The sequence below is a fragment of the Ischnura elegans genome, chromosome 4, assembly GCF_921293095.1.
Source record: "Ischnura elegans chromosome 4, ioIscEleg1.1, whole genome shotgun sequence".
Lineage (NCBI taxonomy): Eukaryota > Metazoa > Arthropoda > Insecta > Odonata > Coenagrionidae > Ischnura > Ischnura elegans.
This window is the reverse complement of record NC_060249.1, coordinates 133301978-133325696: the sequence shown is the minus strand read 5'-3', so window position 1 is coordinate 133325696 and position 23719 is coordinate 133301978. Positions and strand designations below refer to the sequence as shown.

The window sequence follows — 23719 nt, the reverse complement described above, 5'->3', positions numbered from 1 at the left end:
TAATTTTGCCAAATTACTAATAAATAGAAGGTTTTAATTGTGTAGTAGCACATCTTTAGTCAAAATATTGAAGAGTTCGCGCACGAAAATACTCTCGTGAAACACTGGGGAACTACTTGCATGGTTTACAGAGATATCAACCATTTCACCCACAATAAAAGATAAATCATACCTTACCTTAATTATCCAGTGACAGGAAACTGTTGGAGTTGGCTTGCACGAATCGCAGTAACGTGCGGGATTGAAGCAGATTTCCAGCAAAACATTATAGCTTCGGGTTGAGCACACTATCCACACCCACCGGTTATCGAGAATTAAAACACCATGTCAATTCTTCTAATACGTATAATAATACAAGCAAATATAAAATTAACTAAACATCAGTAGCTAGTTAAGTACGGATTTCCTTTTGGTTATTAGCATAGATGCCGGAGTTCCTCCTACAGCACGTTCTCGTAGTCTCGAACGAAATGCCGAGCTTAACTGTTAACGAGATTATAAATAACTATCACTGTATCATTCCCACTCACTTCCCTAACTTATTGCGACAGTGGAGCCGCAGAATTGAGAATTTATTTTTTTTTGTTTAAACAGTTATATTAAAATATTGTTTAAAAAATTAAACTTCATTTTTACTTTTGCTCTGTGCAAGAACTATTTTTTGTATTTTTCATGTATTGTGAACCATTTTTCCATGTGTATATTTCGCGGATGGAAACTGAATTTTACATATGTAATACGTCTGTATTTCGCGTGCATTTACAAATTAACATAAATATGGCCGCCATCTTTACTATCCTTGCTCACATCGACCAGTATATGATTTATTTTTAAGCTTTCTGGGTATAAATTCGAATAGATGAATGATCATTAAAATAAGGAAATCTGGCGTTTGCTGTATACATATTATTTCTGGAAAAAATGTTTATGAACATTTTACAAGACGCCACGAAAATCCACCTCTCAAAAATTACAGGAAATATACATAATGTATATTTTATGTATTTTTGACCACATTTACATATGTATTTCCTCCGTATTCATACATATGTAAAAGTGGTACGTGTTACACGATAAATACATTTGTATTTTTTGTGTATTTTTGACCACATTTACATAAGTATTCAAATTTCAAAAATACACAAAAATACAAATGTATTTATCGTGTAACACGAACCACTTTTACATATGTATGAATACAAAGGAAATACATTCAATAATACATTTGTATTACAGATGTAATACATAACAAAAATACAGATGTATGTGACCCATGAAAATACAATATAAATACATATGTATGTCCAAATGTGTGTTGTTGGGGTCTATTCGATGACGTTTATTTTTGGATGTTGCAGATAAGTCCAGACGCCTTTTCCTCATACATTTCTTATCCCTTTCTGAGGAAACAATTTTTTTTATAAATTCTCCTCGGCTCTTGTCCATTAGTTCTTTGTGAAAAATGTACATTGTCTTTCATTTTAGAATCTACTGATGCCATGGCGCACCTAGTTTCGTAGGACCCCTTAGACATAAATTTACTCTCTTACCTCCTATGTACTTTGCCACGTAAGAGTTGTAGAACTCCGCAAGATTGTTAGTGACATTATATATATATATAATAAAAAATAGGGGACTGACTAGATAAGAGACTGTTAGCATAAGCGATATCCTCCCATAAGCCGCAACTGATGAAATGAGGGATCAAGTTTTCCTCTCCTTCTTTGGGCCTTTGGAAATAATATATAACACATTTACTATGGTTTTCGAGTCTAGTACTAACTCGTCGGTTGTTCCATTTTCTACTTTCCCAGAATCAAATCACATTCGACAGCAAGGTGGAAAAACAAAAGGGTCTCTCCCAGAGGTTGGGGAAAAAATACCCATAGGTAGTACCGAGAACAATTTTTTTAAACTCTGGTAGTACTTGGCAGTATTTAAAAGCGGTACAACCTTATCGATACTAGAAATATCGGTACTAGTATGGAGGTACTTCGACAGCGCTACCATTTTATGTTTTATCAATCAGCTAACTACTAAAGTAATTGAGCGTTGATAATATTACAAGCGAAATTAATCTTGAAGAAAATAACTATTAACATTGACGGCATAATTTACAGTATTCATGAAGATTTGATTACACGATTTAGATTTTTTTCTGCATGTATGTTAAATGACCCTAAATGAAAGTATCAATTATAAATGAAAATATTCGAATAAAATATGACTTTCAAAGTAATTTTACGAGAAGTGCAGCCAAATATCCAGTTCAAAATTATTATGTGTTTTTACTATGGCTACATGCTTGACTGTTTATCGCTATGGCCATAAAAGTTCTTTTAGCCACAGAAGGCAAGAAAATCAATGTTATTGAACCGTACAATGTATATATTTTTCTAAACTAAACAGAAATGTGACCTACACATCTAATTTTATTTGATCGCAGTATTTTAGGCATAACTATTTCCGATTCTAGAAATGTAAATACTACTATGTCTTTACATGAGACAAGTGTAAAAATATTTTTACATACATAAATACAGCAGAAATTAAAATGACAAAAGCTTTCTCGGGCACCAAGTGAGTGGTTGTTGTGTAAGTAGCCAAAGTTTGTGTCGGATTGACACCGTCGGGTGTTTCAATAAGAAGACGTTCTGCTGACAGTGTCTTACCCCTGTCTGAGAGAACTTCAAATTTATCATTCGCTAGGAAAACACCAAAAATTAAAACGTATGCCCTGAAATCGTTTGTACTTGTTTGTACTTGAAACGTTACCCTTGACAACTACATCGCTATCACCGTTCCACAATTAGATAATCGAGCCTCCGATGAAGTTTTCCGATGGGTTTTCGTATAAATGCCTGTGAATGACTTTTTCAGTGTAATCGTCAGGACGACACAGGACTGTATAATAATCTAATTTTCGGATATACCGGATAATTATAATAGATCAATACGAACGTTTATTTTTAACTTATTAACAAATTTTATCAATTACAAATGTACCAGTATACCGGGATTTTTTCGCCGGCACAAACGAGGGAGTACTATTATTGCTATCAAGCGTGACTTTAAATACCCGTGGTCGTTCCCTCAGCGTGCGCGAACGAACGTCTGCGTCTTCTGAATGCAATGCTTCAAGCGTATATGACACACCATATGCGTTCGAAAGTTTCATTAGGTATTCCTATCTCTTAATCTTCCATATATGTACTTTCAGTGAGTATATATGTGAGACATATCTGCCTGATTTCGTTCTGTGCCTCTAAATGGCCTCTGTTTGTGTGCTCGAATTTTTTTAGAATATTTTTTCCAGCCGATGCCAGGATGCTTCCTCTAGGAGCGGCGCGCGGCGACGTCTGGTGTGCCCGTGCGCGGCGGCGTCTGGTGGACGCTCAAGGAAGATAATGTCTTCTACTTACGCTCCGATTTATGTGCTATCTTAGCGATTGTGTGTTCTATGTGGGGACGCTGAAGGCCTTCCTCTGTGGTTCATTATCATCTGATCTTCTGCCTCATATTTTCCTTTCTCTTTCATCGTGGCAATGACAGTGGAGGCTTGGACCGTCCAGGCATTGTCACTCAATAGTTATCGGAACGTCGAAGACCTGCCAGCATCTGGTATCTTATTTATGACGTTTGAAGCTGAGGGTTGGAGTTTTTTTCACGCTTACGTTTGCTTTGGTGGTTTTATTTTTTTCGGCCTTTGGCCCCTTCTGAACCCCTTCTTAGTTGACCATGCCTTCTAGCTCTCGTGAGTGGTCCGATCAGCGTGTGCTTGACGCTCTGGAATAAAAGAGTGCAGAATTTTCTGATACGACTTCGGAATTTTCGGAAGTTTGGATACTCCCTTGACTCCAGGTTCGAAGATTTATACCATCTCATTTTTCTGTGAATTTTCTAGAAAATAATTGGGAAGAGATCGGCTGTTAAGACGCGCCTCTAACCTTTGCTTGTGATTTAGTTGAAAAGAAATATCACCTATTCGTGTAAAAAGGATTCTTGGAATTGGAGTTATTTTTTGATGATGAAATAATTACAATTATAGTGACTGAGACAAACCGCACGTGGCATAGTTTCTTGAAAATTTACAAAGAAAATTCCAAAGCAAAGAAATTGCGCTTTCAAAAGTGGGTTCCCACAACTCTGGTGGAAATAATATTATGTCTAGGTTTGCTCATATCGATGGGGAATAAATAAGAAACCAAGCTTCAGAATGTATTTTATCGGAAAACATGTATTCGAGACTTAATTTTTTCTCAATGTAATGGGAAAGGAAAGGTTTTCATTGCTCACCAACTTTCTCTGTTTTGTAGATAGAAAGGGGAAGGAAGTTGTAAAAAAAGATCCTTACCACTATAACATTTCGTCCATTAGTGAATATTTGAATCTTAGTGAACAAAATTATAGCAGGACAGAATTTAGAACAGCACAAAGGACGGCTCTCGGATACCGATACGGAATGTGCTCGATCGACCAGACGGCATATTTTGTTCAACAAAACCCATAAATTGAAACATATAGGGTTGAAAGAAGAAAGTGTGTAGTGAGTGAGAAAAACATGAAGAGATATGAGACATTATACAGATGTAAAACTGCCCAGGAACCTGTGTAGGACCCTGTTTTGAGAAACATCACAGACTTTTCAACTACTAAACACGGCATAAAGGGAGCAGGCAGGAGCAGGTAAACGGCACTGAAAATTTTAATTAGGGGAGAAAGGGGCAAGAGTCCGCATGGGGCAAGATTCCTTTTCCGAAATATTTCTCTAAATACCTGGATAATGCCAGTTGTAGTCAATCAGTTTCATTAACGTGGCCAAATTTATCACAGGGGCGCGTTTAGTGGAAGACAATGAACGGCAGAACGTGAGTTTTTCTTATTTTTCAGTTTTACGCAACGTTTATCTAATTTGTAGGGTCGCGTAATTTTTATATGTGCTTTGGGTATTTATTTAATTGCTACGTTTCTCTAGCCTTCCTTTATATGTATTCTTTGCCTTAAAAATTCATGCAGTCAGCAGGTTCGCAGCCCACTGTGTGGTTGTGTTATGGCGCATTAGGTTTAGCAAGTGCTGTTGGGGCAAGAGTCCTGGGGCAAGTGTCCGTATGCGGACTCACGGGCGTTGACTCCTGCTCCACTTTATAGGATTACTTTTTCTATGACTTCATAGTTTCTGCCATAAATATTATATTTACTTTTTAATAATTGTTTTGAAAGAAAATGCGGAAACTGTAAGAGAAAAACCGATTGGGAAGCATTAGGATAACAAATTTTGGAGATCGTCTCTGCGTACATGTCTCAGGACGGTATGTGCAATAGAATATATATCATGCAATGATTGGGAATTCGAAAAATATTACCTATTTCCAGAATTTTAGATGCGTTTTATTCGTAGATATGTATCATACTGCCTGTTGTTGTCCGACCTACCCTTGAACAGGCTTGAGTGTACATTCCCCCAGTCCTTATTTTTCGGAGAAAGCGTTTGAAAATAAGCTTGCAGTTGAAGCCACTCCAGGAACTCTTTTGCTAACGACAGATTTGGTATTCATTAATTTAGACATTTATAATGGTTGGCTGAAGCATTTTAAGGGAGATCCAGAACTTGCTGCTGATGATCTAGTTTTGACATGGAAGGCGGAGAAGCTTTTTTACCCTAAAATATTCCTTCCTTATACTCCCTTTCCAAATTCATGTCCATACAACCTTCCACCTTGAGTACTTTACTCTGCTTACTATTTACTGCTTACAACTTACAACAATACTTTGCTTAGCAGACATCGTGAGGCACATGTCTCTCTTGAGAGCATTAGACTATATCCAAAAGTATTGCAATCGTAAAATCGGCGTCAAAAATTCAAATTTGTCTGAAATTCTTAAGAGTTCCCCCAACACCCAGAAACTAAAAATATTTCAAAGATATCTAAAAAGAAAGTAAAGGGTTGAAGTACTAAGCGGCGGTTTCTGAACGGCAAACAGTTCATTCAACAGAACAAATTTATTTTACGGGAAAAACTGATTATGACTATGTAGGTTGTGGAAAATTGTACTCAGATCCACTAATTGTTTATTGGATAATGTGTTATGAATGTAAAACATGGAGGAAAGAACCTTGCACCTCATTTTATGGAAAGATAAGTTCACATGTGAAAACTGTGATTAAGACTCTTGCCCCACCATGGGAGGACTCTTGCCCCACGTGAGGGGCAAATTTCCTATTTGTTTTTCTCTTACATTTTGCTGAATAACTCCAGTTATTAATTTATCCTGCAGCAATGGAAGGTAAGTAATGCAATACATGAAACAGGGAACAATTTGTGAAAAAATAAAAATAATAGCTTGAACCTGAATACATAATTTTTATAATTGTTTGTTAGATGCGTACTCTTGCCCCTCATTCCCCCACGTATTCAATTTCAAACAATGTTTAAGATAATATAATTTTTTGAATTCTTTTCGGTGATCGATTACGACTATGTCTACATTCCATTTTTAGACATTTATCCTTTTATGTTACTATTTTATTAATTGATTATCAATAAAATCAATCATTTTAGCACTAGTTTGATGCAATTGGTATCCAGATAAATATTTATTTGCAATTTTTACCAATGGATCTTCTATTTTTAAGACTATCGATTCAGCGATTAAGCACGCAATGGAAACGACGCTAAATTTTTTGGGGGAAACGAGACGAGAGTCTCGTCCGGGACCCGGGACTCGAGAGTTCACGAGACGAGACTCGAGACGATACCAGAGGTCAGGAAACGAGACTGAGACGAGACTGGTGAAAGTCTCGTCTCGTCTCGCGGCAACACTAGTCACGTGGAGTGGCATCGCATGGGCGCCAATCTGGACTTTTTCAAATGAGGATAAAGTTGACCATTGCCATTCGTCTAAACCGGTATTTCTAAAACCAAATAATTTGAATATTATGAATACACTAATGGTGGGTAACGAATCGCAATCAATGCCTTTCGTTTTCTTTGATGAAGGAAACTACCGTATTTAGACTTTCATACACAGCTAACAGTTCTTTATAAATTTTTTTTAGTATAAACGTCATTTGTGAATCTCTCTTAGATATCTTAGGTATCTATCCACTCTAACGATGTAATTAACTGTCAATAATAGCATGCATAAGACGGTGAGAAATAATCAGTTTCATTGCTAAATTTGTACTTTTGATAGAACGTAAAATACAGTGGAATCTGTTACACCCATGGAATTCTGTGGCATATTTAAATCTTAAAAAATGAAAGTAAAGAAAGAGTTAGCCCTTTTTAGGTGTATTTATGTGCAATTAAGCTAAGTGGTCATAATAAAATAAATAAAATGTGACGATGTGAAAAATCTAATATCATCAAATAAAATCGCCGTCGGCAACATATTCTTTTCATTCCTTCGAAAATGATGTATATATGCCTCTGTAGACTTTCTCCGGAAGAATACCCAGCGCTTCCCTTTCGATGTCTAATTACACTTTAAACAAGTAATTTGAGGAAAGTTGAAGCCAAAGCCAAGTTCAGACCTCTTAAAGCAACGCACGGTAAAATATAGATTAACAAATTAAGTTAATTCCATTACGAATAATTTAATAGCAAAATGTATAGTGGATATAACATAGTTAAACAATAGGGAACTTGCATATATTTCTGATATTATCAAGAGCTGAAAAATTATATAAAAATATATGTTTGCGTATCTCGGAGAAAGTTTTTTTATTATTATTTTATGACGTGGTTTGCGATATTGAATTCATCAAAGTTCACGAGAATTTTCAAATACAAGTGAGAATCGAAAACGCCCGATTACTGGCTGGTGGTAAAGTGACGTCATAATTAGTAGGTGAGAAATGGGCATTCTGGGGGAGTCATTGACCCCACTCATCCCACTCCCCCGTGACCTTGAACGTCTAGACTCTCCGCCCAACCCACCCCCACAAAATCGACGAACTCGTCAAGGTTAAAGTGGGACGGGAGGTTCCGCCCAACCCACCCCCACGAAGTCGACGAACCAATCAAGGTTCAAGTGGTGTGGGGAACCTACCATATATAAGCGAGTACAGGAGGATGCGAGCTCATTCGTCGTCACCATGAACACCAGAACAGCCGCTCTGCATAGACATCCCGAGGCTTACCTTGAGGGTACTGAGCTCGTGGTGGAGAGGCAGTCAGATTCGGATACTTACATCATCTACATCCCTCATCGGGGCACAGATTTTGTGCTCACGGTACTTTTTAACGCGGAGTACTGTTGTGTATTCCGACATCAGAACAAGAAAATTGAAGTGGTTGGACAGAAGGTGTCTTTCTCCGGCTTCCGAAATGAAGCAGGGGCGATCGTGGAGAGATTTAATGTAACCAGTCAGGATAACATTACCGATCCGGGGAAGCGACGCCTGGCGGAAGAGCAGCGCCCGATCATCTGGTTGGATGTGCACGAGTGCTACCAACCTCAATTCCATTTAAAGGCAAAGGGAGGAGGAGGAGGAATGATTCAAAGTGATTGTGTTGATGGTGCAAAACCTGTGTGTTACACGGACCATATACAATCAAAAGTGAGATACGGTACCACGGACGCTATTATAGGTACTCGTCTGCATGTAATGAAGTTTATACTTAAACTTGAGAAAGATGTGGATATTTATTGAATAAAAAAAACTTACTATTTAAATTGTTGTTGTGATTTATCCTTCAAAAAATAAAAGACCAAGGTAAAAATAAATAGATATTTATTACAATAAATTTTACATAATCATCCACACACGGATGAGTTGGTTATATTATTCACCATATTCACAGTTTCATAGTTCATATCACCACCTCCACTAATGTTATATTGTTCTTGAAATAGTTGAACAGCATGTCTGAGCGCTGACAATCCTCCAGCACTCTCATTTAAGTAATCATACTCTAGTAAATATCCCACAATGCAATCGTACCTTCTCATTTGCACAAAATTGTAAATGATTAAAGAAAACGTGACCAAGAAAAGAAACGGAACAATACAATTTACTATAAAATCTAACATACTTTATTTTTTTCACACCAATCAGCCAGCTTAAAACAATTCTTTCTAGCACACTGCTGATTTCCATCCATATGATTTTCAATTAAACATCCCTCATTTGTAGTTAATCTTTTTAACGAGGGACAACCATAAAGTTCCAGATTGACCACACAAATTCCCTTGGGAAGAAAACGGGTTAAGTAAGACGCCTTTTGCGCACCCTTGGTGAATAGTATTTTGTACTGCTTTGTATAGTTGTACAGTATGCGCTCCAAATCCTGATAATCTACGTCTCCAGAATATTCAGTCAAGCCGTGATAGTTATTTCTCAGCCAGTATGTCTCTTTTGTAGAAAGCAGTCTCGGTGGTAATTTAAATAACCACGTATTACAACATTTATTCTGTACAGCAATGATTGCCAACTCCTTGACGATAAAATCTCCTTTGCTGTCCGAGAATCCTTGAAATTCGATAATGGCGCTCATCGCGATGTATGTTCAACTTACAAGGTTTTTACACCCAATGCCAGGGGTTGAACTTACATCAAGACTCTCTAACTTACAGAACTCTCATTCGTGCCAGAGGTTAAAAAGCCTTTCACTCACACACAGGCTATTCATCAGCCAAACCATATGTTATGAGTGCCATCTCTAATTCAAGTCGTTCAAAATCACAATCTGTGATGTTCTTTGCTAGTTTGGTGGCGAGAAAATGTCTCACTTTGTCACGACCAACCGACAGTTTCTGGAGGAAAAGATCTATCAGCTTGAAGAGTTTCACAAATGCAAACCACTCATCTTCCTTAAAGTTAAAAGTCTTTTTAATAACCAAATGCGTCTTCCCAAAGTAATTTGCATACGTCAAACAGGAAGTTAAAAAATGCTTTTCTCCTTTGTAAAAGAACAAAGCAACATCCTTTTCACAGTTCAAGATACTTTTCCACTCGCTTTGTGAAACAATCACACTTTTCTTTCCAACTTGATTAAATTGCACGACTGATTCAAAGTCACTGCTGGGATCGTATCCAATACACACACTTTTTGTCTTTCCACTGTTCAAGTAATACACAGTTTGAAGCACTAAATTCTTAAAGTCGTGGAATGAAGCAGAAATGGGTTGTTCAACGGGCCTCTTTCTTTTCACCGGTGAAGGTCCTGATGTCTCCGACGTCTGCATGACGACTGATGTATGACAAGCAATGAAACTGCTTAAGAGGAGGAGGATGACGATGGAGGAGGGGTGGGGGAACAGTCATCAGAGCATGGATCAACTTCCGCCTTGAGACGGTTGTACTGAAACCATTGCGCTAATGAATGTGCATCTCTCAATGCGCAGGTACTATTGCGCAACTTGTGACAAGGATTGAGGCAGGAATAGGCAGGAAAGGAGCATTTTTCGGGAGGAGGACAGTGTAATTCTTTCTCGAGAGAGATGAAAGTACGCCCCGTGAGATCGGTCAGGAACTCACACTCTGCTTCAGTGTATGCATAAAGCGCCATTGCACCCTCAGTCAAAGCTTCCAAGGTGGATGAAAGTTCCACGTGAGATATGAATCCCTCGTTAAAGGAAGTCTCATCACGTTGTAGGGGGTCTGCAAAACGAAGTTTCTTTCCTCCAGCCACGAGCTTTCCATGTTTCTTGAAACTGCCCCAAAATAGACGGTTTGAATCTACATCAACTGCTGCAAGCTCCGTCACTCCTCCTTGGTTGAAAGTTATAGATACTACGATCTGCATTCTGCGACTGCTTCTTCTCAAATAATCACCTCCTCCTTCTGCTCATCATATTTATTCGGGAACAGCACCGCTGAGCCCTGGGATGACATTTGGTCCACCTCAGCTGGTTGAAGGTTTGTCGAAACAGCTTCAGGACTCGACAGTCGTTGAGATGAGGGGTGGTGTGATGAAAGTGTCTAAGGAATTTGTGTAGTGGTTGACCTAAAGATTTACTAGCAGTATAGAGACAACAATATTCACCGCAAATATCCGAACGAAAGCTTTGGATTTGAATGTGATTGCAAGTGACTGAGAATGGTTTTAAAAATTTTAAAATGTTTGGGATAAAAGGAGGTAGACCGTACGAATCAAAATATTCGGCCAAATGACTGTGTAAACAGACTGCAACCCAGTGTGAACCCGGCAATGTAGATGGATCTAAATTTATTATGTAAACTCCATTTCGTGGTGATTTCGGTAACCTATCGGATGCGTAAACTCCACGGAATATATTGAGTGGTCTTAGTAACCTGTTGATTTGAATTCCATCCATGACTAAAAGTTTGTGATAATGTTTCTGTTTTTATCAATTTCCAATGTTGCATCATACTCTGAGAAAAGTAAACACGTGACCGTTCTCGATAATTCATTCTCAAACCTCGCTTCTATTCTCACAACTCCTCTATCTCCAAGACTTATATAATTCTCGTTTCCAGAATCATCAGGTGTTAAATCAAAAATTAGCATAAAATAACCGTGTCCAAACATGTCGTAAGTGATTTGATTACCTCTATTGTAATGCTTAATACCACTGCCTGAGAATATCGTATCATACGCACGTGCCCAATACTTTTTACTTGAAAAATTGCATTGTAATCCCTCGGAAGGAATTTGCACACCGTTCACAAAGAGGGAAAAATTCTCGAGCGAATAGTGAGAGAGAGCAAATGGATTCTTATTCAAACCTCCAGCGTAAGCTTCATTATCCACCATTGCAAAAATAATTGTATTAGGTATTCGACCCACGATTGCATTGTCGAGGCTCAAAGTTCGCCCACCGGAAGGAACGGTAAAAGTTTTCAACTCGGTACGTTTGTAGTGATATTTCGCATTATTACTGGCTAAAATTTTATTGTGTGCAACTAAAATGGATGGGTTGATATCGAAATGTTGAACGTATAAAGTTGCGTCTAAAATCTTCAATAGCCCATCTCCGCCCATAAGATAGAAAGCATGATTAGATAACAATAGTCTTATACCGATATCCACTCGATCCAGCATCAGTTCGGATTGATTGAATACATCAACATGCAATTTACCATACAACTCTACCTCGGCACTATTATTGAACCACTCCTTACGCTTGCTAAAACCTGCATTTGAGGCATCTGTCTTATTGATGTCATCCCCCGTATCCAGTTCCCAACCCACATTTCGCAAATGTGTTCTGCTCGCATCAGTACCATAATTCAAAGAATTTTCCAAGTAGCTCCTATAATGGTAATTATCCTCCGACGGAGTGACCAACGTCCCATTGAAATAAACGTTACACTGTTCGAAGAGAGAGTGTAAAATATTGTTAACTACTCCTGGCTGATTCGTGTCAGAGCTAGCGTAATCATTCCCGTCTTTTTTACAAAGTTTCACTTTAAGTCTTAGATATATGCTATTCAAATCCTTGTACGCATCCCCAGAGTCTTTGATCAGGAATTCTATGACAGACCGATTATCTAGCGAAGAAATGGGCTTATAGGATACGAGTCTTTTTGCTAAGATGTTATTTTGGACGGGAGGATTGGGTTGAAATAAATCCAACGAAGACAGCATGTGCTCAGCCATTATCGTGAAAAGATATCTCCTCCTCCAGCGACCTTCTTTCCTCCTCGCCTTCTCGATGACTGTCGCTTTTTACGTCCACCGCTATGTTTTATTTTATTAAGCCTTGGACGTTTCGCGATTCTCAACCCGCCTCCAGACATGCCTTTTATCTTTTCCTCAGCCTTTCGTTTCAAGTTCTGACCAGCCTCGTTTATTCTACTGCGCAGTATCTCCTTAACCGGTTTCGTTCCAAGGTCTCCGAGAGCTGCTGCCCCAGCGCTCGCGGCTTCCTTACCAACAGTCTTAAGCCCACTAAAAAGCAAAGGTTTCGCGAATCGCCAGAGACCAGCGAGGAAACTCCCGATACCCCTCCCCTTTTGCACCCTAAAAGAGGCTCTATACAAAGGTCCAATCTCTCCCCCCACCTGCTTGGAATAATAGCTGTAATATCGATCCATCGTCGGTGCCATCTCGTCGTAAAATGATGTACTAACGTGAATCAATTCTTTTTTATAAAGTGTAACACCACTATAGAGCTTTGCTCCCCACTATGAAAAGAAATCGCTTCACCGAGTTTATCACTCAATAGAATTTCCACACTCTCGATATTGTTTTTCTCGACGGGGTAATAGTAAATAGGGTTGAATGTTTGATATTCTCCAATTTTCGAATTCAAGATGCGGATGCAACGACTCACAGTGTCTCCGACTAATTGAGGTTTCACTATATCTGTGTAAACGTAAAGATTTTTTGAGGAGTTTGTAATACCTCTTTTTTCTCTTTTTCCTATATTATCCTTAGCGCTAATCTCTGCTCTTGCCCCATCAACGATTTCAGCTAGCTCATCATCTGTCAACGTTGAATCTTTAAATGATAATCTAATAAGAACAGCTGATAATAACAATAGGTCATTTTTTATCTTTTCCTTGCCTTTTCCACTAAAGCCTGACAAAGTTCTATTGAATAAGCTGGTAAACGATTCATACGTTCCTGGAGACAATGAGTATTTTACTCCGCTCGCTGAAATTTGCACAGACCGTGGTAATATGCGTTCATCAACTCCAACCTGATTAATCCTTACACTCAATCTATCAATATAGCGCATTACTTCATTTGAAATGTAAGTTTGTTTTCGTGCGCTGGAGGCAATGTATGGCCTTGCAAATGCCACCGCAATGCTGTCATAAGTACCAATGGGAATTGTAAAGTATGAATCATCTTGAAGTTTCACATTTATAACTTCTTTATCCCCTCGAACTAATCCCTCTTCAGTCCGGGTCCTATTATCCTTAGGAGTCAATTCGTCTGCTCCGCGAGAAGCTGGGGTAAAGTTATCGATAACGGTAGGTGTGTCTTCGGGAGCTTTTTTTACCTCAATAGGAGGAATAGAAATTTCAGCAGGTGTATCTTCGGGGGCTTTATTTACCTCAATAGATGGAATGGAAATCTCAGCAAGACCTACATACCACTCGTTATTGTCTAAATCGATGCGATGACTCAACTTTGTACGATAATGAGCTATCGTATTTCTCGGGAAAAAATCCCTCGAGCTGTCGCTGGGGAGTGTGAGATAAAATTCATTCATACCTTATGAACGGAAGAAGCACGAATCCACGAGTTAAAAGACGATGGGTATCCGTCCCACTTGATAAAGTACTCTAAATTAGAACCACTCCCCCGACGTCTCAAAATTTTCTCAATCCTGTACTCCGTGTCGGGAGACACGTTGACTTTTACTAATTCCTCTGCATAGAAACCTCCTTTTATATCCTCCCCGTTCAAATCTTTCAATTCATACGCTGGTATTGGTTTTGCTCGATCAATGTTTGAAACTTGAAATATCTCCTTAGTATAATTTGGTGTGTATCCTTTGGCGAACGGAAGCCTCTCTTTGCTGATTCTCACGTAATCATCCTTATTGAATGTTACATTCACCTTTCTTAAGCTTTTTCTCCGACTGACAATGACAAATGCATTTTTTGCATTCACTTGAGATGGAGCTACCCCGATACGTGAATGGCTGCTATCATTATATGATCTAATGAGTTTCTGAAGCACATCGATATATTTATAAGTTGCGTATTTTGTAAAATATTTATACATTTTTGTCTTGAGAGTTCTATTAAAGCGTTCCACGAGGCTAGCCTTAATTTCGGGATTATTAGTAGTGTAAAACTTTACTCCTTGATTCGAGAGAAAACTTTTAAACTTGCTATTAACAAATTCCCCTCCCTTATCGCTCTGAATTTTCAATGGTTTGCGTTCGCGAAATATGACCTTAAATGCTTCTATAATTTCCTCTGGTCTTTTTGACTTGAGAGGACTTGCCCACGCATAGCGGGAAAATATGTCTATTACGGTTAAAATGTAACAGAACCCATTGTTGTATTTTTTCAAACTTCTCAAATCATTTAAATCACATTGCCAACACTCATCTATGTAGTTTACTTCGTAACGGTTTCTAACAAACTTTTTTCTCGCCGGCTTGTGACGCGTGTACGCTTCTTGAGATTCCAACCACTCGCGAATTGTTTTTATCGGGATCCCAGTCGCTTTATTTAATTTGTGTTCTGTGGAAAAACCAGCAGGATGTGCGGGATTGTTGTACACGCTAGCTAATACGTCGTGTCCCACTCTTCCCCGAACATTTTTGGTACCCTTTTTCGCTTGCTTCGCCTTGGAATTGATCTCGGAGATGTCCATCGCTCCTTTGGAGATATTCTTTGCGCCCTTGGAGGTGTGCTTGGCTCCCTTGGAGGTGTGCTTGGCTCTCTTGGAGTTGCTATTATCCGCTTCATTTTTTTCGGTGGAGAATCGCTTTCGATTTGTTCCTTTATTCGTGCCCATGTCGAATCTAACTCTGAATTTGTCCTCTTAATTTCGTCTAACCGCCTTCTCATTGCATTGCTACCCTCAACTACTTGTGTTGGTGGTGTGTGTTTCACTATTGGAACGTGTATGGGGGATTTAAAGTCTGACACTGAGTCGAGATATTTATCGAGTATCCTTTTATACAAATGCCACTTGTCAATATCCTTGAGCCTTTTACTCGCTAACACAAGTTTCATTTCCTTATCCAATTTACTCAGCCTAGCCTTTGCACGACTTCGATCAAAGACTTCGGGACTTACTACGAGCATTTTATGCAAACTCATTTTCCCAGCAGGCTACCGATCACACCGCTTAAAATCGAACCCAGTAGTAATGGCAAAAAGCCTCCTTTTTGTACGAGAAGCGCTCGTTTTCTTTTTACACTCGTCCCCCGTTCAACCAACTTTCTCAGTGTGTTACGATGCTTGGATAATTTTCGTTTCAATCGCTTATCGATCTTATGATTTCCGTTTAGAGTATTGAGGCAACAATCGCAAATTGTTTTAATCAACTCCTCGTCCGAGCTATTCAATATGGCAGTACGTAATTTAGGCTTTGCAGACTTTAGGACGTGGAGCAAGTGTTTATTGTTCTTCAATCTTTTCATCGCGTTGGGGCATGTAAATGACAGTGGCCCCGTCTTGGGGAAAAATTTTGGTTCTAAAGCGGAATCTGTCGTCCGTGTCCTGACCAAGATCTAGAACCAAATAACCGAATGGTTCTTGCGTAACTTGCTTATATACCCTCTCCAATTCCCCCGATTTTTCCGGATAGACCTGCCTAGCTAAATGACCAAATTGTAACTTATCTCTGGGGTTTTTGAACGCGACAATATACTTTGTATTCAATGATATATTTCTCGATTGTGGGCTCTGATAGAAAATATTCTGCGTGATCAAAAACACTGAAATGTTAAAGTGATGTGAACCTCTGGTGAATAATTTACACACATCTTTGCTGTAGGCTCCCTCGCTCATCAAGTCATCGATTATGTATAATGTTGGATTGCCACCAAATTCTTCAAAAGGTGGTATTTCGGAGAAAAAGTGAACAGGTAATCGAATTTTAGGCTCACTTCCTGGAGCACAGCACCAAATTATCTTACGTATGGGACTATCTAACATATAGTTCAAGTTCTCTAAAAACCTTGTTACGAATGTGGTCTTCCCACATCCTGACGGACCTGCACAAATGCATGTAAAAGGATGTTTCCATGTTAACGTCATGATTAACACTGGAAATTTTTTATTACTTTTTTATCATTTATAAAACTTTTACGAAGAAAAAAAGTCAAAATATTGATTAATATCGAAAATTTCTTAGAGCGACGTCCTCTAAATCGAAATATACCTCGTTTGGTAAACTCTGATATACGTCATCGCACATTACCGTTTCAATTTGACATTGAACATTCGGTTTAATGCGATGACGCACGATAGGTTCGTCACTCTCCATTATCCTTTTATATGCTACATCGAATATATTATTACAAATATATTCGATGCAGAGGTGATACAAGGTTTTTGGATTATTGCTATTCATTGTGTGCGTGTGTGTTAATACTGAAAATAAAAAGTAAAAAAATTACACATGATGATGTTATAAGTAACACAAAAATGTTTTTATCATATTTAAACTAGTTCTATCAATTTCAAGTGTTACCAAACGCCTCATCATGTGTACGTTTTTGAGGAATTCTATAATGCCCCCAAGCAAGAGTATTGATACCATCCTCACAGATGTATCTTTTATCATCAAATGGGTTTAAAGCGACTTTATTCATTTCTAATGTAAATATCTTATGTTTCCTACTTCTAATTACGTTCATTTTTCGAAATTCTGTCAAATTTTCGTATAAACATTTTGAATAATCATTAAAAGATAAGCATTTATTTATTACACATTTTGTTATACCTTTAGCTTTCTTTTTCTCCTTACTCCCGTCAACCTTGAAAGAATAAAGTTTACTTCTGAGACCAATAAAATGAGTCATAATATTTCCATCACATTCATCTTTAAATTTCCCCAACACCTTTTTATTTATTATTGAGTAACAAGGATGATCTTTGGAATAGTTTGACGTATCGAAAGATTCTAAATTTTCTAGTATATTTTTATATACATCATCTGTTTTTATTTCGTAAATAAAGCTGTCAGTATCCATGTAAGATAACTTGATGTTTTTATCATATTTGGGTAGCATTTCATGATAATGAAAATTATACATCAACGTCTTACTTAATTCTAATACACTAAATCCAGTAGAAATTGGTTTGTTCATTTTAATGCTTGTCCTTCTGAGGTGAACTGCTGCCAGTGACTTACTAAAGATTGTTCGATCCAAAAATTCAGATTTTGATATTAGTTTATCTAATCTTTTTTCGCTTGTTACTAATTCTAATCGAATTCTTTTTCTAACATCTTCCATCATTTTCCCGTATATTGCATTAGAAAGCAATTTGTAAAAATCTCTGTCAAAATCGTTGGATGCTGATTTTCTTTTTTCAGTATTTAGATCAATATATGACTTTAACCACGGTGATTGATTGAATTCAATTACTCGATGTACTTTAAGGAGTTTCATGCCTAGGGAAAGAGCCTGCTTAAGGTTTACATAATGAATTATATATTTAGTTTTATTTTCTAGTGTTGTTAAAAGTTTTTTATGCTTTCCACCGGGAGGAATTTTGTTTTCCGGACAAAGAGGTAGATCATTATGATTATCATGAAGAGAATCTGGATATGACAAATCAACCTCTAAAATGTATCCCACTTGACTATCATCTGGAATGTTTTTAACGATCAGATTATTTATTTCCTTGTCAGTTAACCACCTAAACTTTGAGTGAGGAAGTGGTCTTGACAATGCCCATCCATACAAGTTATTAGCATCTAGGTATATTAAATAATTAGATTCACAATCAGATTTAAAATTAGTCATATACCTATTGTTAGCCTCGCAGTATCTTTTAGAACACTGTGATATTCCACCTCGAATACCTTTCTCAATCATTAACAACATGTCATAATCAGTTAAAAGTTCCAATTCGATGTCTGTATACTTTAGCATTGCGTCGAAACTTAAGCCTGGAGTAGTATAGTACCATGATGGATCAAGTTTATATGTGTCAATACATATGTTTCTAAAGTTTTCAAAGACATCTGCAAGAAGAGTTACGTCACTTTTTAGGTATACATCACTATAATCACCTAGCGTTTTACACTTAAAGGAAGACCATACATTCAATGCATGTGTGTAATCATCGTCTGATATACATTCATCAGTTAATCTGTTATAAAATTTTTCTTTACTCGGTAGAAAACAATCATCAAGTCTCTCAACACAATTGGTGTAATCATATGGATATACACCTTTTCGCGTAATTATATGAGCTAAATCACCAAATATTTCATTTGTGAATTTAAATTTTCTCAAGTTAGATACAAGTGTAGCTAATGATGCAGACATAAATCGAAACGTATCAACGAATCGAATTTTAAATTTTTTTTCTATTTTTTTTGCAAAAGAAATGTATTTTTCCTCAGTGCTTGGTATTACAAATATTTCTCTCTCATCATAGGCTAGCTCACGTACAATGAAATGACCATCGTAGGCTGACAAATTGTGTATAAATATGGGTAAAAAGTCTGGCATTTTATACTTTAAGTTACATAGTTTATGTGCTGGACCGCGATACCTTCCTGTCAAATGGTCATGATCTTTGACCCTATCTTTACCTAACTCTTTCTCACAAATGTGACAATTCACTGAGGTAAGAAATATACTTTCTTCTTCCTCAGTCAGCGGATTTATTGGGATAGTGTTCTTATATATTTCATAAATTTTCACTGCTTCGTCTTTTATTCTGTTAATGAATACTCGTGCTGCATTTGGTCCTCGATATAAAATCGGTTTTTGACAACCATCTGGTGTAACTAACATATAACAGAAACTAAATGGTTCATGCGTTTGAATAACATTCGTAAAGGATTCCTTTGGTGAAGGATTACAAGTGCTAACATCCTTTAAAAGACATTCAAAGTCTGCATAGATTACATAGGGTATGCGAAAAAAACGATTCAAATTTGTAAATTTTAAAATTTTGTTTTCTTCATCTGGCATTAAAACTTTACTAGGCACACCTGTTCCCTTACAGAGAGCTTTATGTTCCATAAATTTTGTCATATCCCTAAAATGTATAAAGCAACGTTTGCAAATACTTATACTGTGGTGATGTTTTGTAATTTGCGATTTAATCAATTTATTGAAATTTTTAACCCAGCAATAATGTCCTGTCTTATCGTTTGTGATGTATAGCAAATCACGATGATCATCTAATTCTTCATCAACTATTTTCATTGGATACACATTGTTCTTTTCATCTAAACCAAAGAGATTAATTGAAATATTATTCATCCTCTCAAACTTGATGATGTCCTTTGGATCAACCGGATACTTGATACAATCCCAATTATATGCGTTTCGAAATTCATTATTATTGTAATTCCAAACAAGATTTGGATGATCTATAATGTTTTTGGACCAAATAGCATACTTAAAACAATAACGATCATTATTCTTTACATTTACAACTGATTTAGTATTTTTTATTTTAGCCGGTAATTCAATATATGTAGATCCGCGAAGTGGATTATATTTATTAATGCGTAATTCCAAACCAATCACTTCAGAAAGTGACCAACCAGAGCCTTTGGCTTGGAATTCAGATTTTTCCTTTAGTATTTTGGAAAACGCTTCATCTATTATTTCATCAATCATATCGATAAGTAAAACACGTGTATTAGGTGTTTTAAATGCCGTGTCAAGTTCTTCCTTTTCATTCTTACGAAATTTACAGATTAACACCAAATTAAATTTAATTGAATTGTTTTCAATAACTCCTTCGTTAAGTTTTTCAAATAATTTTTGTTTAATATCGTTTAGAAATGAAATAACATCTATACTGCTATTTTGCTCTGGTGTTATCCAAAACGTTTTAAGTCTGGACCGAATTGCGGATTGTATTTGATTAAAACCTCTACCAAGTTGAACTGTAACATAATGCCTATGCTCATTGGTGTTCTCATGAGGCATAGCCTCATCAATGCTGTAGAAGGTTTCACAATAAGTACAATATCGTCGACCTTTCAAAATGTCTAATCTAGCTTTTAAATTTCTGAAAGTTTCCAAATCATTAATTACATCGTTTTCAAAAATTATTCTTTCATTTATGCGTGTTAAGGCAAACTCAATTTCTTCTTCCGTATTATAGACCCCAGCTTGAAAATAATTAAGAATTTCCTCATTGTTTAACGATTGAGTAAGATTGTGTATATGGTTGGTTGTGTTATCGTGCGGTAATTCATCACTTAAGCAATAATACTCTTCGCAAGTTCTACAATATTGTCTGTTTTTAAAATTATCTATTAAGTTTTTCATATTTTGATAAGTTATTTTATCATCTATAGAATCATTATTAAATATTACATTATTGTGAATATCATTATGCGCTTGAATTAATTCCTCAATTGAATGGAAGAAACCAGAATTAAATTGATTAAAAATTTCTTGATTGGTTGACATTTTTTTGTTTGCGTTTAGGTATGTTTGAATGTGAAACAGCCTGAAATAAGAATATTGCTATATATTATAACTGATGAGTATAACTTTCTAAATATATGGAAATTGATGGTTGTGTTCATAACGATCATTGTCACAATCAAAACCCATTTCGAATAAATATGCTTCTTCCTCCAAAATAACATGATATGTCACTAGATTGAATATATGTCTTGGTAAAGACTGGCAAAAAATCATAATGATATTATCTGTATTGTTCTGTACTACTCTATGAAAAACATATCCTTGTGTATCTTCATTGTTTGTGATACTATATGATTGTCTAACAATAACTTTCGATATTTTTTCCAAGCATAAATGAAACAATGTATTCATTGTAAATGTGATCTTTTTTAAGTTTACTGCAATGGAAAAGTAAAACATATCAAAATGTGTTTACTATTTCTTTCTCAATTAATATATATATCTGAATGGGAAGAACATTTAAGTAATATTTCAAGATCAATTTAATGTTATTCATCAAGAGAATATTATGTGAAATTTGGCTACAGCTTAAAGGAAGTGCAAAATTCGTTTTCATTTCTGCAAAATATATTATACTGTCTGTAATTTGTTGAATACATAATAAACGTAACGACTTCATAATTGCTTACCTCTAGTAGTGCGAAGAGACTGAAGAATAGGTACTGGACCAAGAAGCAAAATGGTGCACTCTGCTACAAAATGCGGTACTGATGTGTGACACAAGTAGCGTGAACATAGAGAACAACGTTTCTCTTGAGAAGCAAGGAGATGAAGAACTATGATCTGCACGCTAATCGTTAAAAATCAGAACTGTACTTTCCTTTGGAAACGCTGCTGTATTTATAAACGCATCCGATGTTAAAAAATAAAAATTTCTGGAGAGATGGAGTGTGGGTACATCATCCAGTTAAGACTTGATTCGCTCTCCAAGGAGGCTGGTGTATGCAACGTGATGTGGGAAAAGTTCAAGGCTAATGGGTGGAGGCGCTTTGCTCGGAGCGAAGACATGCTTGAAGGTGAACTTGAGGTGAACAGACTATGAACGCTGGAGCAGGTGGTTGACGTGAGAAAATGATAATAAATTTAAAGAAGGAATTTTCAAAGCTAAAGTGAATGCATGCTCCAAGGAGAAATTGAGGACGAGTATAATTCAAGGAGAGTCGAGCAGGTGTACATGATGTGAAAAAGCTCAAGGCTAACTGGCTGAGGACGCTTTGCTTGAAAGGTTAACACACGGTCCAAGGAGAAAATGAGGACGAGTATAATTCAAGGAGAGTCGAGCAGGTGTACGTGATGTGAAAAAGCTCAAGGCTAACTGGCTGCAGACGCTTCGCTTGAAAGGTTAACACATCTCCAAGGAGAAATTGAGGACGAGTATAATTCAAGGAGAGTCGAGCAGGTGTACGTGATGTGAAAAAGCTCAAGGCTAACTGGCTGAGGACGCTTCGCTTTAAAGGTTAACACACGCTCCAAGGAGAAATTGAGGACGAGTATAATTCAAGGAGAGTCGAGCAGGTGTACGTGATGTGAAAAAGCTCAAGGCTAACTGGCTGAGGACGCTTCGCTTTAAAGGTTAACACACGCTCCAAGGAGAATCGGACTTGAGATAAAAAATGAAATAGCACTTACCTTACCGCGAACAGGGGAGTGGGATGAGGGTGAAGTGTGGTGTGAGTTGCCCGAAGATTTTGTATATAAGACGATCCTTTTCGAGGTTGCATCACAGCGTCTTACCGTCGTCCTCACCGTCGTGGTACACCTTGCAGTTTGCCTTAGACCGTCGTCACCGCAACTCCAAGCCTGCTTTCGCCGCACTTCCAGCCTGCAATTGTTCTCATCATCGTCGTACACCTTGCAGTTGACTTCTACCATTGCCGCAGTTGATTCCTGCAATCCAATCCATAGTTCCAGCCTTCTAAATTGTAAGTAAGAAAATATTATTAATATCATTCATATGAGAATCATACAGATGTAATAGATTGACAATACATCAAGTTTCAAGTAAAAATGATAATATGATAATTCTTAAAAATACTTACTGAGATACAATATTACATTCAAACTTATGCTTTATTTTATAGACCATGAATACTAAACCGACGACTACCACCACTGCTGCTGGTACCTCACATGAACTGACTTACGCGACCGTGACGTCCCGTAAGGGTAGCAGCAGAGCAGCAGCAGCATCCGCCTCCACTGCCGGATCATCATCCTCCGTCATCTCGCCAGTGTTTGCATCGCTGATGAGATGTCAGGAGGAAAATTTGTGTGTGAAGAAGGAGAAGCTGGTAAAACAAATGAGATATCCGGTGGAAAGTTTAGAGAGCATAAACACGCAATACGGTGATGCACTAGTGGCACATTTTCTGTTCGATGGGAGGAAGAGGAAGCTCTTCCTCCCAAAATACTTTAAACTAACAAAAAAGGAGATAAGTGAATACAACTACTTTGAAGAGAAATTTTCAATTTACCTAGATGTGGATAATATCATTAAAATTGAAAATTGAAAAATAAAGATAACTTAAGTGATTGATTCTTGCGTCTTATTCATCAACAATGTAACCCTCAAATTTTCTCCTCGGATTTGGAAAAATATAAAAAATGCAAAAAAAAAAAAAAATTCAAAAAAAAAAAATAAAATAAAAAAAAAAAAAAAAATTCAAAAAAAAAATTTCAAAAAAAATTTTTTCAA

The 23719-nt window shown here is 37.0% G+C and overlaps 2 protein-coding genes across 3 annotated transcripts in view; one reads left to right on the top strand and one right to left on the bottom strand.

Annotated features, from left to right (window-relative positions):
• The window catches only part of LOC124158072 (protein croquemort-like), a 239836-nt gene that overhangs the window by 49483 nt on the left and 166634 nt on the right, over positions 1-23719 (top strand). The gene's annotated exons all lie outside the window — the stretch shown is intronic.
• LOC124158074 lies at positions 22074-23594 on the bottom strand. Its single transcript, XM_046533251.1, has 2 exons — positions 23169-23594; positions 22074-22939 (listed from the first exon to the last, which is right to left on the bottom strand). Exons 1-2 carry the CDS (start codon positions 23246-23248, stop codon positions 22591-22593), a joined length of 429 nt encoding a protein of 142 aa, XP_046389207.1. The 5' UTR covers positions 23249-23594; the 3' UTR covers positions 22074-22590.

What these genes read in the sequence shown, in the direction of transcription:
- LOC124158074 (XM_046533251.1), bottom strand. Translation starts at nt 23,248, where the DNA reads ATGACGGAGGATGATGATCCGGCAGTGGAGGCGGATGCTGCTGCTGCT. An exon ending in TTACGGGACGTCACGGTCGC is followed by an intron (nt 22,940 to 23,168) that starts GTAAGTCAGTTC and finishes CTTACAATTTAG; the next exon opens with AAGGCTGGAACTATGGATTG.